Source organism: Fonsecaea erecta, assembly GCF_001651985.1.
Source record: "Fonsecaea erecta strain CBS 125763 chromosome Unknown Scaff5, whole genome shotgun sequence".
Lineage (NCBI taxonomy): Eukaryota > Fungi > Ascomycota > Eurotiomycetes > Chaetothyriales > Herpotrichiellaceae > Fonsecaea > Fonsecaea erecta.
In genome coordinates this window covers 268,316-283,950 of record NW_017387248.1, presented here as the reverse complement: position 1 = coordinate 283,950, position 15,635 = coordinate 268,316, and the positions used below count along the sequence as shown (strand labels likewise).

The 15,635-nt window shown below is 55.5% G+C and overlaps 4 protein-coding genes across 4 annotated transcripts; all 4 read left to right on the top strand.

The window, feature by feature from the left end:
* Positions 1 to 576: 576 nt before the first annotated feature.
* AYL99_06176 (hypothetical protein) lies at positions 577 to 4,724 on the top strand (the record flags this gene model as incomplete). The annotated part of the gene is made up of 2 exons (XM_018837686.1): positions 577 to 2,830; positions 2,878 to 4,724. 2 exons carry the CDS (start codon positions 577 to 579, stop codon positions 4,722 to 4,724), a joined length of 4,101 nt encoding a protein of 1,366 aa, XP_018692246.1.
* A 916-nt stretch (positions 4,725 to 5,640) lies between these two features.
* AYL99_06175 (hypothetical protein) lies at positions 5,641 to 10,368 on the top strand (the record flags this gene model as incomplete). The annotated part of the gene is made up of 2 exons (XM_018837685.1): positions 5,641 to 6,022; positions 6,143 to 10,368. 2 exons carry the CDS (start codon positions 5,641 to 5,643, stop codon positions 10,366 to 10,368), a joined length of 4,608 nt encoding a protein of 1,535 aa, XP_018692245.1.
* Positions 10,369 to 11,063: 695 nt separating this feature from the next.
* Positions 11,064 to 12,549, top strand: AYL99_06174 (hypothetical protein; the record flags this gene model as incomplete). The annotated part of the gene is made up of 2 exons (XM_018837684.1): positions 11,064 to 11,338; positions 11,460 to 12,549. 2 exons carry the CDS (start codon positions 11,064 to 11,066, stop codon positions 12,547 to 12,549), a joined length of 1,365 nt encoding a protein of 454 aa, XP_018692244.1.
* Positions 12,550 to 14,073: 1,524 nt separating this feature from the next.
* AYL99_06173 (hypothetical protein) lies at positions 14,074 to 15,279 on the top strand (the record flags this gene model as incomplete). Its single annotated transcript, XM_018837683.1, has 1 exon — positions 14,074 to 15,279. One exon carries the CDS (start codon positions 14,074 to 14,076, stop codon positions 15,277 to 15,279), a length of 1,206 nt encoding a protein of 401 aa, XP_018692243.1.
* Between the last annotated feature and the right edge of the window lie 356 nt (positions 15,280 to 15,635).

Here is a 15,635-nt window from a genome sequence, read left to right as displayed (position 1 = left end):
CCACCAGTAACACCTCCGGTGCCTATCGCATTGAGGGACGCCGGACTGCGACTTGTGCTGGTCCTCTTGGAAACCCCCCCGTAAAAACACGAAGCTGCACTCCATGCCGTGAGGCTCATCTGCGTTCTCAGAATTTTGCATCTTGTTCAGAAAGATCTCCCGAAATATTGTCCTTTGTCATTTCCGCATCGGTTTATCTTAGGGGTGGGACATGTGCCGGGACATCGTCGAACCCGTGTCCAGGTCGTGCGACATTTCGCGAGGGATCGAGGAGTTAGCCGTCTGAGACCGAACCGCGCGCACCGCCTCTCTCGGATCGCGAGCTGAATCTCGACATCCTGTTCCATCTTTCCACAAACAATGACCCCTCCGCCGAGTTTGTCGTCTCCAAAAAAGCCCAAGAGTCCTCGCCGCCAATCAGCCAAACAGCTTACAGTCATCGAGCATCCAAAGCCTCATAGCAGTGCCCTGCCTGTGTCTCCAACCACTGAATCTCGTCCACTTCGGCAATCGAATGGGGGACTATCAAGAAGGCAAATGGCAGGACCAGGGACCTTCCTGGCTGAATCACCCCCAATGGACCACGTCCACGATAACGACGATATGGAAGACCCTCATGATCTGTCCTTCTCGAGCAACCACATCCTCCGAGCTTCCATGGTCGATAACCTAGTTTTGTCGCTCGACCAATTCTCTGGCGGTATATTCGACGACGGCCCGTATACGCCGCGGAGCAACAGTTACGATACCAATGCGAGGATCCGGAAGAGAGGGCATACATTTTCTTCGTCGACGTCTTCGGAGAATGATGTCCAACATATAAGACCTATGCCCCAGTTGCCACAGACAATCCCCAGAGTTCCTGTGCGCAACAGTGTTAGGTATCAAAAGGATCTGCAGAGACTGCCGAGCATATTTGGAGAAGACGAGGAATCGGTCCGTGCGAAGGTCTATGATGCACAAAGAGCCATCCAGCCCCGTCACCCGAGGCGGAAAAAGAATGCCTCTGGTGGTGGCAGAAGCACTAACAGTAGTGCATCGTCAAGTATTGACTTGGGACATCTGGCCAGTCTGACGGGTCGTCTAGGAGGACCGGGCAACAGACGGTCCCGGAGCTTCGATTTCGGCGCGAGACCACGAGAGTTACGTACCATCAAGCCACTCGGAGCTGCTGACGGGGCGCCCACTCCGGTCATATTCTCGGGCCCAGAAGCTCAGAGTGCGACACCAGGAGGACCTCCGGGCTCACCTCTTGTGCGGAAGAACAGTGCCAAATCCTCCAAGAGCGCGTACGCTAAAAAGGGCCGAGCAGCAGCTTTGGGATCCAACGCAGCACGAAACGAATCCGTGCCCCAACTTCCTTCCATGAAAAGTGTACCGAGCTTCAACACCGCGGAACAAAAAGCGAACATAGGAGCTGTGCATGGAACAATCGCAACGCCCAGGCCTGGCTTCTTTCGGCGTGTCTTTGGCTCCTCGAGAAACCCATCGGTGCAGACGGACACCAGTCCAGCGCCCCATGTACTTACGAAGTCACAGCCTGGGCGAGCGACTCCCGTACAGGACGAGAATGCACATCCTCCCACGACGCCGCCCGGCAAAACGCAAAAGCTTGTCCGGCGGACGTCCACCGATGCTTCAGCAAACAAAGAGAACCAGCCAGTCATCACCAAAAAGTCGTCCGCATTTTTCCGCCGAAGGAAGAAGTCAGTCTCAAACGTAGTCCCGCCACCACTGCCTTTGACCCTACACTCGGACTTACCATCAGAGAATGAGCCTGTGGACGGAACGAGTCCGGTAAGCAGCCTCAGGGCGTTTATGGATCCCTATCTCGTCGACCCTCCATCCGCGACAGGACACGCTCATCCTCGTAGCCATAGCCGAACGAGTTCAATGCAAGGTTTCTATACCCCGCCTCTACCACCTCCCGGGTTCGGCTTGCCAAACCAAGCTCCCAGTCGCCCCAAAGGAGGCGGCCATACTCGATCGGAATCCCACACCAGTAATAAGACGTTGAAATCGAACTCCAAGCAGGTCTCGGCTCTTCGAATTCCTCACCAGGACTCGTTTCTGGCGGATAGCAGCAGCGCCGAGGAGCCTATGAAACGCTCTCCCTTTGACGCTGGTCACCAATTTGACAATGAACGGCGCTCATTACGATACCGGGCCAGCGTGAGCGACTTGAAGCTGGATCACACACCCTCCGCTACCTCATTACCTAGCCCGCTATCTGATCCAAGGACCGCGACTACTCGACAGGGATCTTGGAGGTCCGACAAGGTGTCACCTGTATCTTCCATAATCGTGCCTCCAACCTCAGGGCCCCAAAATGCCGAACATGGGAATAAGCCCATGTCAACGAGGCGACAAAACACTCTTGAGGTTGGACGCAAAGGGACAAAGGGTTCCCCATTCGCGTCAACGTCTGATGTGAGTGATTATAGATCAGCGCCGAGCACGCCCCTGATCATCGAAACTCCCGACGGCGACATGGCCTCGCCGTTTAGCTCTGTCTTGCCGAGCGACTCTCAGACCGGCCTTGAAGCAGACTACAAAAAGAGGGCTCGACAGATATTCGACAACACCGACGACGAGGTTGATCCTTCTTCAGCCGGTGCGTGGTTGGGAGACCCGGGTCCCGAAAGGGAATATGTGCGGAAAGCATATATGGAGCTCTTCGATTGGAAGGATCAGAATATCCTGGATTCCCTTCGAGGTCTTTGTGACAGGATCATGCTCAAAGGAGAGACGCAGCAAATGGACCGCATCGTGGATGCCTTTGCCCAGCGATGGTGCGAGTGTAACACATCGCATACTTTCAGATCAAGCGGTAAGAATATTTCTATAACTTTGGCACATTTCGGCTAACGCAAGTAGATGTGGTGCACACAATTTGCTACTCAATCCTCCTCTTGAATACCGATCTTCATCTGGCGGACATTGACCAGAAGATGACGAAGGCCCAGTTCGTGCGGAATACGTTGCCTACGATCAAACGCGTGGCGCAGGGATCCGAGGCCGAAAGAACTCTACGAGGCCCAAAGCGGAACAACGCTTCATCGAGCGATGATATAAACAGCGCTGCCTTGGAGGCAAAGCGGTCTGTAGAGCCGCTGACCTACCAGGATGGACATTCTCCCGAAGCTGTCGATCCTGCTGCAGACGTTGCACATGGCAGAAACTGGGAAGCACATATCGAAACCGTGCTCAGGTCTTTCTATACGTCGATCTCACAAGAGCCTCTACCGCTATACGGTGCCCAGGGCGACGCAAATACCCAACTGAATCAGTCTAGCAACTTCTTGACCATCGGAAGCTCGATGCTTCGGCGCACACCCAGTGTGCTGAGTAAGGCACACTCTGATACCAACCGGGGTCGATATGCTGGTGAGAGTAAGTCACTCGGCGCCCGTTTTATGACGAAGGCACGGTCGAGACCGCGGCTGCCCTCGGCTCCGGGTTTTGCATCTAGTAGAACCAGCATTGACGAGCAGTCCTCGGCCTGGAGTCCATCAATGTCAAGCACGTGGAGTAAAGCATCTCTGGGAAAGACATTGACGTCCATGTCGGTCGACTCTTTTGGCACAGAAGCTACTCATGCCGATTATCAATCGTCCATCGGTTTCGCAAATGCTTTGAGCCAGGCTATTATTCGGGAAGACCAGCTAGAATTACCCATCGAGGACGGCGCGAAAGGTGTGTCTCTGCTCGAGGATGAGTCCCTTGAGCTTTGCGGTGCTCCGTGGGCCAAGGAAGGCATTGTCAAGCACAAGTGTCATCTCGAGGGTGTTGACAAGAGGTCAAAGGACAGAAACTGGAATGACTGCTTTGCGGTGATAGAGAAAGGATATATGAGGCTTTTCTCTTTCACATTGACGGCCAAGTCCCTGAGATACAGAGCACGCGCTCCCAAAGCTCCAGCTGTGGTGGGTGGCGGTAACTGGCAGGACAACGCTGAGGAGCTGTGGAAGTTCACCCTTCGACATACCATTGCCAGCTCACTCCCACCCCCTGGTTACTCGAAAGCGCGACCCTATGTGTGGGCGCTCAGTTTGCCGACAGGTGCCGTCCATCTCTTCTCGGTTGGCACACCGGACATTGTGAAAGAGTTCGTCTCTACCGCCAACTATTGGAGTGCTCGGCTCTCGAAAGAGCCAATGATGGGCGGTATTAGCAGTATGGAGTATGGCTGGAGTGATGCCGTGGTCAACCGCTCATTGACGTCGTCGGAGCACCAATCTGGACGCAACGCCGCCATGAGTCCACGTCCCAGTACACAGATGTCGATGCGGAGCTCCATGGACCATGTTGGCGGCGTCCGGCCTAAGCTTCCCGGGGACAAGGCTCATATCAGCGACTGGACGCCGCCCCAGCAATCCATGTTTGCGTCCCAGCTGATGGAGGTGGACCAGCTTCGAGCGCTACAGACATATGTCACCAACGTGGAGGAAGAACTGCAGAGGCACAACGAACTGCGAGGCCTAATGCTTCTGGCGTTCACGGTCAAACACCCCAACTCAACCAAAGCTATGAACAACTGGGAGCGGAAAAGCAGTTACTTGCTTCGAGAAATTGTCAAGTTCCGCACGTACATCGATACCTTGCAGAACGCACAGATGACGAAAGATAAGATCTATCGGATGAGAAAGGAGGAAGAGAGAATGCAGCATGCCGCGATGGACTCGAGGAACCAGGCCACCACTGCCATCCCTGGGGTAGCGTGATGCTGGAGCAGTAATGATGTTGAGGTGTTGATTCGCTTCGTTGTACCATACCTATGTACTTTTAGTAGACGACTTGATGATTGATGAGGGTGGAAAGAAGCAGGAGGACCAGATGCAAGCATCCCTGATTGCATCAGTGTTCATCGTCCACATCTACGAGATAGCTATTGCAGATACCGAGTAAGTACTACTGGGTACTTGTTAGTCTTGGGTTGGTATCACTCTCTAACGGCTCTATTGCTCGCAAGGAGCCCAGTCATGGCGAGATCACACCAGTCAAGGCCACTACTACTGGTGCCACTAATAGCTGGTCAGTTTCGCTTGCTTACTGTTAGGGGGGCCTTCGAGTCGCAGCCCTCCCCGAAAGAGAACTCCTGAGACGACCAGATGGGAAGGCGGAATGATTCTGTCTGACCGGGCGATTTACCGATAGAGTGTGCCTGGAGTTGCCAAGAACGGAATATATTCTGTGTCAGACGCAAATACATTTGGCTGATCTCCCAGTGGATCTATGCCTCATGTTGATGACCTGCCCGGATTGAGTCTGGCGTAGCGTTTCAGAGAAGGGGGCAGCACGGGCAGACACTTTGGACCTGGTCTCTGTGACGGACAACTCTCACCCCCCGGACATATTCACTATCCCAGTCGATTGAACTTTGCGCAAGCAAGTGACCACCTCATCTCGCGGTATCGGCATCCCCCTCGGTTTCCCCTCTTGTGTCCTCTCTATCTTCGAGCCCTAGAGACAACAAACGCGCTGCTTCACCCAAACCCCGTCATAGCGCGCGTCGAACCCTCTCTGTTCTCCACACAGATGTCCGCACCACGGGATTATAGAGGCTCGAAATACATCGGCCTATCGTTGCGCATGCCCACGATACAATAATAGCCCGGGCTCGACCGTCAAATCCGTACAATGTCATCCTCAATGCTCAGCAACCGGCCTCGCACCGAGCGCCGTTCGTCGAGGGTACCCGGTGGGTTCGATCCAGAAGAGGAGGACGACGTGGCATCCCTGGGAAGCGACGACAATGATTCGCCTGTCCACGAGCATGATTCCTCTTCTTTTATGGTCGGTCACAGAGACCCGAGTAGCCTCCTGCAGCCCGTCGACGAAAACACGAATCTCGAGTTGCCCGCCAACATGACCCTGGACGAAAGCGAGATGAACAAGAAGTTATTGGATGTTGAGTCCAGCTTCCTGCCCGAACATTCCGACTTGGTAGAAAAGAGCTCGACCGCTACTGGTGCAGATGACACGCACTTGTTCGGCGTGGTCAATGACAATGTAGCCGTGCGTAAGAAGCCGCATCCAATCCAGATTTCCTACCCGTCGGACGACATAGAGAACCAAGTGGCTGGCCGACCCTCCCAGTCCCCTCGCACACCCCCTGGCGCTTAAAAGACTCCTGCACCAGAACGACATGAATTCCGCCACAGCGTCGAAAGCGACGGGTCCACTCGTCAAATGCCCACCACGTCCATGCTGGAGAGCATGTCATCCTCCCCTACCGCCGCCGCCACCGCCCGAACCCTCTCACGAGTTCAATCTCTGGCTACCATGGGTGGATACGAGACTGCCAATGAAACAGAAGACCAGGTCAGGCCTGAGAGGAGGTCCCGGAGTGCCCAGGACGATGCGGAAGCTACCCCTCGCAAGAACGAGAATCGATACTTGGGCCTGCCACCCAGCACGGACGGACAGCAAGAGGGGTCGGAAAGCACATCTAAACAAGGGACAAGGCGACCAGGATACCTCCACAAGAGATCTTCCCAGGCGCGCCTCTCCTACGATTCAATGGCCAGCTCGAATACGGACGCTAGCGATGTCACCGTGGGGGCAGACTTTGCGCTACAATCCGGAGGGGCCCTGCCCGATTCGAGCGCGCAGCGTAAAGCGAGGGCCACGATTTCCAGACAAGCCAGCTTAGGAAGTATGATGTCTGGGATATCAGGTATTAGCGACGATGAATCTCGGTCGCAGAGACAGGCTGGCACCACTGACTTGACGACATTGGAGGAAGAGAGCCCCAACTCTAACAAGGCAGGCGGATATTCTACTCCTCGCGCATCGGTTTACAATTTCAACATGCCTACCGATGCCGTCATCTCCAACAATGCCAGAGATCTGGAAGTCCCTGGTACTTTTGCTCGCCAATACCGGCAAGAGCGCAGCATGTCCCCTGAAAAGAGCAACACGATTATAGGAATGACACCGGGCCCCAAGCGGGGCCTAACTTTGAAAGAGCACAGAAGCACTGTGGAGAAGTTGGGTAAAGAGAACTTCGACCTGAAAATGAAGATTCATTTCTTGGATCAAGCGCTGCAGAAGAGATCCGAGGACGGCATCAAGGAGATGATCACGGAAAATGTACAACTAAAGTCCGACCGATTGAGGTTGGAAAAGGATAATCATAATTTACGGAAGCAGGTTCGAGATTTACAGAAGAAACTCGAGGAGACAGGAGCCCGCGACTCGCCGAATGCTGATCCAGGGTATGCCACCGATGAGGAAAGAAGTCCAACCACCGAGGAAGAAGTCATCTATCTCCGAGAAAGAATCGAAATTAGTGAGATCGAGATCGAGAAGCTCCGTCAGGAGAACCTCGCCAAAGAAACGGAGAAGCGGAAGCTCGCCGAAATGGTCAAGTCCCTGGGTGACACTCGCGCCACTACTTCGGATGTCGGGTCGAGGGAAGAACGCGACATGTGGAAGGACATGCTTGAAGCAGAGACCATTGCGCGTGAGCAGTCCGAAGAAGAGAACAAGCGTCTTCGGGATGAGGTTTCCAAGCTCAGGAGCGAGACATTCGCGTCCGGCAAGTCGAACTCGCGCAAAATCAAGATTGGCGGCTCGGTTGTTTCGAGGTCTAGTAGTGTCGAAGCAGCAAATGCCAAAGACGCCGAGATTGAGAGATTAAGACATGAGGTGTCGGAGCTGCAGAAGATGATTGGCGCCCAAGCTTCTACGCTCACGTCTCGGAATAAGGAGAAGGAGCGGCTGTACCAGGAAATCGAAGATCTGAAACTCGGCCGGATGGGTGGCCTTCGATCTGTGGCGGGAGACAGTATTCTCGATCGGTCGGCGTCCCGAGCACGGTCTCATTCCCGGGCAAGCAATGGAACGAGATTGTCCCGGATGAGCGACCAAGAGCGCGAGGCTCTTGAGACGAGGATCAACGAGCTTCGTGACGAAGTGTCACAGCTGAGACTCGAAAACCAGAACCTTCAGAATCAGTTTGACGAGGCACTTGCAGAACTTGATGCCGTGGATGCCCAGGCACAAGCGGACGCGGATCAATTCAACGAGGAACTTCTCCTGCTCACGCAGGAACGCGACAATGCGTTGCGGGACGCAGAGGAGCAAGACCAAGCCTTCCAGCAATTGAAGAGCGAGGCTCAAGAGGAAATCGACGGCCTGGGAGATGAGCTGGACGCCAAGGTAGAGGAATGTGCCAAGCTTGAAGGAGAACTCAAGTCTCAGGTCGAGAACGTCAAGGCGCTGCAGGCAGAGATGCGATCTGCCGCGGAAGGTCTTGTCCGTCTCGAAGAGGATGCGCAGCACAATCTGGCGCGGTACCAATCTGTCAAGGCCGAACTTGACGACGCGAACCGCGAGCTGGAGAATCTCGAAAAGACGCTCGCCGAGGCTGAAAGCAAGGTGCAACGATTGACGGTGCAGCAGGAGAGCAGTCATAATGAGATTGCCTTCCTCCGTGAAGAGCAAGACGCTGACAAGATCAAGATTGGGGATCTGGAGTCCCTGCTCAAGAAAGTACACCTTAACTTGGAATCCGAAAGAGATAAGAGCAGAGAACTCGAACGGCGGATTAACGAGGAACGGGCACAACGAGACGCGGTTGCCAGTCAGGAAAAGCAAGAGGTGCAACGAGTCATCAATGATCTCAACCGGGAAGCTTCTGGCGCGAAGGACGAACTCCGGAAGGTCCGCAAAGCCCTCTCAGCGCGCGACATCGAAGCCAAATCGTACCAGGAGCGGTTGTCCGAATTGGAGGAGAGTCTCCGCAACATCATTGGAGACCCGAACAGCTCTCGTGCGAGCTTGATTAGTGCAGTCACCAAGATGCGCCGCGAACTGGACCAGACAACCATTGACCTGGAATCTGTCCGAAGGCGACTCGAGCAGACAGAGAATCTGCTTGCCGATCGTGATGCCTTGCTCGAATCGACGAGCCACGAGTGCAGAAAATTGGCTGACGCCTACGAGCGAGAGAAGGCAGGCCGGCGACAAGACAAACTGGACTTTGAGAAGACCAACAAGGGTCATAACTCGACCACGAGGGCGCTCACGTCGGCGTCCACCAGAATTGCCGAACTCGAAGGACTCCGCCAGACCGACAGGAAGCGGATGGCACAGATGGAAACCCAACTCAAAGAACAATTATCGGAGAGGAACCAGGTGTTGCTCAACCTCTGGAAAAGGCTTTCGGCCATGTGTGGTCCGGACTGGGCCCACAACAACAGCCTGATCAATGGCAACCTTCCTTCTCAAGAAGTGATTGGCAATATGCTCTTCTGGCCTGGTTTCAGCCGGAATCTGCTGTTAGCCGCCAAGCAGGTCGAGGGGACACTGTCCACCTTCAAAGACAAGATCAAACGCGTTGAACGCGAGCTATATAAGGAGTACCAGGCTCTGGAACAGACCCTGGAAGTGCGGACCCGGAAGCTGGAACGTATCGAAGAGAGCTGGGAGCAGATGAAAATCAAGATGTCGGAAATGGAGAGTCGCATGGACACCGGGGCTCGAACGCCGAAGTCCAGCAGAACGCCTGAGATCAGCAAATTGAAGGGAGAGAACCGGTTACTGAAGGCCGAGCTCCAGCTTCTCCAACAGCAACAGGCACACCACAACCTGCATCACCGACGGGACCGGAACGAGAGCCGCGCCTCTGGCTATTCGAGCATCATGTCCAATGAGGGACCAGGTCAGGTTGACGGGGCTGTGAACGGCACGGTTGGGGTGCCCGCTCGCTCCTCGAGCATGAGGCGCACTCGAACGATGGAGCTGCAGCGACATCATTCCACTGGCATCGTGGAACACCTCGCCAGCATGAGCGGCGACGTGACCTCGTTGCGATCAAACTCAATCTCGAGTCGTCATTCCGGCTACGCACAGGGCGGCGAACGGGACCGGGGTGGCCTGATGATTCCGGCGGGGCCCTTCAACGCTCCGGCGGATGGGAAGTTCTCCCTGCCCCCTCCCCCACGAGAAGCCCCTCCTGCACCACCGAGCACGGCGTCGGGCTCAGACATTGCGAGCATTACAGCAGGGAGCGCGGGCGGCGGTCAGGGCCAGGAGAAATGGATCCATCGACTGCGAGAACTGGAGAGGAGGTTGAAAGCCGAGCGGGAGGCCAGGTTACTGGACCGAAGTGGTGCCCGGAGGAGGCTGGAGGAAAGAGATGCCGTCAACGAAGAGTTGCGACGTGAACTGGAGCGGGAGAGGGTTAGAAAATCCAGTGCCGAAGGTGGTTTTGATGCAGGCCATGCGATCTCACCGCCTCCCCTGACGTTACCGCCACCACCTCCTACCGCCGACATGGAGCATCTACAAGAAGGGACTGTGATGGATTTCGATGCACATGGACCTGGGCACGGTGTTGGAGGAGCGAGGAAGCGCTAGGTTCGCGTCATGGGCATTGGATTGAGGTTGACGCAGTCCTGGCACCAACCCAAGGGGCCAGGCAAGGTCAAGTGTAATCCTACCGAGTGACAGGAAGGGATGGCTGGTTGGTATCCAGCGAAGTTCTGTTTGTTTTTTAGTGGTTGTTGTCGGGCGATGGGCTAGCTATCCGTGTATCATTATAGTTCGGGGGTTCATATCAGTATCACTCTGTATACCGCAGGCAGACGGCTGGCTGGCTGAGGATGAGACTCGACCACAGGGACCGACTTACATAAGGCTATTGGATCCAACAAAACGGGGCCTCGTGGGAACGATCAGATGTCAGTCAACCCTCGGACGGGAAACGGTCCCCGATACCACCAGCACTACCGAATCTTATCAGTACCCGAGCTCGTACTGTATCAGGATTAATACCAGGTCCGGGTTACTGATTGCGGAATCACGTCCCGTAAAGCGTAGTAAGCGGCTCTAGGTGCCGGTAACGCACATCCTTAGGAGCCACCCAGGCACCGGCCGCCGCTCAACGCGCCCAAATCTTACAACCGTGCAACGTGCCCCACCGCTCGAATGCCGGGCTCCATCGATTGAATTGTCATCTCAGTCCACCTTCTTTCTTTCCCTCTCTTGGTCCTCCCCGTTTCATGATTAGATCTCTCTTCGCTCGCAACCTGCAAGTTGCAGAGTCACCCATCATGAACCCGGCGACCTCGACCCGACCGCAGAGTCCTCGGGTGCCGGAGGAGCAGCAACCAGGAACAGCGCAGAAAGGGAAGTCCAAGGCCAAAACTCCCGCTGCCGACGGATCACGGCGTGATGGCGGAGAGATGAAGAACGAGATCCCCCGAAACAGCGACGCTTCTCTCAAGCACGAGGTTGAAGGGGAGGAAGAGGAGGAAGAAGACGAGGACGACGACGAGGAAGAGGAAGAGGAAGAGGACGATGATGACGAGGACGATGAGGTCGACAAGTGAGTTCACATTTGGGGGAAATTCTTCCCGTTCCACATGCACCAGCACACCACGGTTTCCGTGTCCTCTCTGCTCCTTCCGCTCACTCTGGTGTTCTGACTGTTGTTGTGCGTGCGCCAGCTTCACCACCTCCGAGATCGTCACCGTCCACGTCGGCCCCAAGCGCAAACGGTTCCACCTCCATCGCGACCTGATCTGCCAACGCTCCCCCTTCATGGAAAAATGCCTCCAGAAGAACCGGTTCGATGAGGGCTACAAGAACGAACTCTACCTCCCCGAAGACGACCCCAAGGCGTTCAGCATCGTGGTCGAGTGGATATACAGAGGGAGACTGCCCGTCTTTGGGACGTTTGGGACGAGTCCCAATGGTGGCAGCAGTGCAGCAAGTGTTAGAGTCACTACAGGACTGGACATGTGCGACATGTCTGCCGCGTACTGCATGGCCGACAAGTTTGGCATGGAGGAACTGCAGAATGGGATCATGGACTGCATACGGACGAATTATCGACTGGGCAGCGGAAGTGGAGGGGCCAGTGGCAGTGGTTGTAACAACGGGCACCATCACTCTCACATCCACCATATTATCGGCAGCGGACATGGCAGCAGCCGGGAATCCAGCCGGGCGAGCCTCGTCTCCAGCCTATCCGCCGTGGGAGCCGACCGAGACGCCCACGCCGGGTCCGACTCAGCATCATCCCCCAACCTGCGGCCCAACTACTCGGCCCTCGCGCTCGTCCACCTCCACGGACCGCACAAATCGCCGCTGAAACGGTTCTTCATCGAGCACCTCGTGCACCACATGATGACCTACCCGCGCCACTACCACGACCACCTCCGGAAAAGCGTGGTGGACGAGAGCGACCGAGCAGAATTTGAGGAGCTCTTCAAGATCCCCGAGCTGTCGCTGTTGATCATGCGCAAGGTGTGGCAGTGGCAGATCGAAAAGTTTGGGGATCCGGCACGAGACAAGGGCTGCGCGTACCACGTGCATTCCACCACGCAGTGCGACTCGAAGACGAGGTCGGCTTCGACCATGGCAGGCAAAGGCGCGGCGGGCAGTCGGCCGATCGGTTCTGGTCTGGGAGGAAGTCCCAGCACGCACCCGGCGCAGATTCTGCACAACCTGGCCCGGAGCCAGCAGGCGCAGGCTGGATGGGTGGGTGGCTCGTCGACGGGTTTGGGCGGATGGCATCCTGGCGTGGGGTGGTAGGGACACACGGCCGGGGGCTGGCAACCGCAACGAGAAGTACCGGATCCGGGGAGGCAGCAGCAGCAGGTGCACGCGATTGACGACAATTCGATCCCTCTTTGGGAACAATGCCTGCAGAGGAGAAGTTACAGTTATGCGTCATCCTCCCGACGGCCACCGGGCAGCCCCTCCGATGGCGAGTCTCTTCGCTGGTGGCTTTTCTCACAATCCTACGCGGACAGCGACCTGGGGATAGGAGATCGGTGACTGTGTTTCGACGGCGCAAGAAAGGGGACAATGGGTTATGTTCTGACGTACGTCACCGGGGAGTTGGAATGTTTCTCTCTCGAGCCGGCATTTTCTCCAGGGGCCATGAATAGAGAACCGGGTTTGTTTTGACACGAGCAGGTTATGATGATGCATTGATACGACTGATGAGACTCCCAGGTAGTTGGATTAGGCACTTCCTTATTATACAAGACGGTTTCGGTTCCAACCCCCTTGCGCCCTCTCGTATGTAGCGTAGTCGTGGTCAAGATACTATCCTATATCCTATGCCATCCTATACTATGAGAGTTTCCCGTTGTGGTAATGCAATGCGGATGATCGTCAGGGTCGTGTTCTTCGTTCTATGTGATTAGGGGTATCATATCAGCTGGAAGAGGGGCGCGTGGGCTCGGTTAAATAGATTCATTCATTCACAAGCACGTTGGCTAGTACAGTAATTAATTAGCGAACCTGCGAGGATAGTGTTTCGACGATCTGTCTTGGACTGAAGCTGGACTCACACCGACCGGTGACGCCTCAGCTCAATGAATCCATCCATCCATCCCCGTCAATTTTTCCTAATTTCTTTTAGCTCCTCTTTCTTCCCTTTCACATGCTTTCTGCTGCTGTCCATTCGTCCTACTAATCCATCTTCCTTTTTCGTCCCCGTGTGCTTGTTGCTTTTTGAAGGACCGTCGTCGTCATCGCCGTCACTTGCTTTGTGTCGAGTCGAGCTAGCTCGTCAGTTCTTCGTGCTCCATGCGTTGCGTGATGGTGGTGATGGTTATGATGATGATGATGCTGCATTCCTACGAACAGGGGACTTTCTAATCAATTGGGCATCGTGATTGTTTCATGTTACTTCGAATATTGAAGCTGAAAAGGCCCGTTGTGCTCCGGCCCAGTCCCGTGCAAGCAAGCGAAGCCGCTGTGCAGCTCGACTGCAGTCATTTTCAAAGCTTGAGAGAATAGAGAGAAAGAGATATCCGTGTCTGTCTGGCGGGCTTGTCGAGATCCATTACGGGTTACTTACCAAGAAAGAGAGCTGTTGAATGATTGATTCTCAGCGGGGGTTGTTGAACATTGATGGGTCACACAGACACAGATAGACACAGACACAGACCAGAACCAGCTCAGCAACAACAATACAATACAGCCACCAGATAAGGCAACGGGTTAGCCACCATCATCGCGAATAGAGTCGGTCGGACACCAGCAACATCAATCCACCAACAGCAGCGGCGGCAAGGGCCCCCAACTCTGCTCCACCCATAAACAATGCCGAACGAACGCACGCCTCTCCTCTGGTCATCCGGTCGTCCCTCCGATGCCGCCGACAACAACCTACCCACCGACGCGCACGCGCAGTTCTGCATGATGACGGGTGTCCCTTCTTCTGAGCCAACCCCGAGTGGTAAATCGCGTTCTTCTGCGTCAGTGCCGCCTAAGTCCCTGTACGGCCGCGCGACCCGCCAACTCTCGAAGCAGCGCTTCACCTATTACATGACGGCGTCGCTGTCCAACACGATGCTGCTGTCCCAGGTCGTCCTGGGCGCCGCACTGACTGCCCTGGGCGCCTCGGAGTCGAGTCACATCCTGATCACCATCTTCGGGGCCATGAACACCATCATTGCCGGACTCGTTGCGTATCTGAAGTCGCGGGGCCAGCCCATGCGGGCGCGCATGTACCGGGATGATCTGGAGCGGGTGGTGGACGAGATCGAAAACTCCGAGATCATGTGGCTGGGCATCACCACGGGGGTCAATGGGTACGACGACATCGATACTGGGGACGGGAAGAGCGGAGAGCGGGGAGCCGCGGCGGTGACGGTCCGGAGCGAAGTGGCCAGGCTTACGAGGTTGTACGAACGGGCGGTCAGGAACAACACGGTCAACAACCCAGACATGTACATGACGGGGGCCGTGGATGGGAACTATGCAGGGGCAACTCTGAGAAGTCGAGCTGCTGTTGGGGGATCACAGGCCCCGGCATTGCCGATGCCAGCGCCAGCACCCATAATGACGCCAGTCGTGGGCATAAACCCAGGGCCAGCTGCGGCCGTGCCCGCTCTCGCAGCCGCACCAGTTCAACAGCCTCCGCCGCACGACCCAGATGAGAGCCCGGCAACTGCGCCACCGAAGCCGAAGGAGGACAAGAACGCGGCAGAAAAGAAGGAGGCAGACGCGAAGGGCAAAGAAAAGGAGATGGAGAAGGATGCCAAAGATGCAAAGAGCGATGGTGATGATGCAGGGTCATCCGACGCGGCGGATCCTCTACCTGGAAATCAGGAGGGGGAGCCAGCCGATGAGCCTCCTGTGCAGAAGGAGCAGGAAAAGGAAAAAGAGCAGAAACAGGAGCAGCAGCAACAGCAGCAGCAGCAACCACCGCAGCAACAACAACATGACCCCGACGCGGAGCCTGCCAGTGACCCGAACGTTCCCTTGAAGAAAGTCGCTGGCGACACGGCGGACGGGGAAAGCTAGATCCCTATTCCGCTGATCTGAGTGTCCGACCGTCGACCGACTGAGGGACTGGATCAGGAGAGAGCCAAAATTGACAGGGCGGCACACAGTGCGAATGTATCTCAGAGCCTGTTGGTGTGGAGGAGGACTTTGTATAGGTGGGTTTGGTATTGCATTCCACCTTTGTACTTTTGGGCTAATTGCCCAGAGACTGTGTGTGTATATGACTAGTTATATATAACTAGCTATAGTTATATCATATTATAGACCACGAAGTATCCTTTAACTCCCGCTAGTTTCTTTAGGAAAGCGAGCGAGGCCAGATTTCCTTCCCCGGTGCCCAACTCCGGTTAGTCAGCCTCGCCAACAGGACCTGC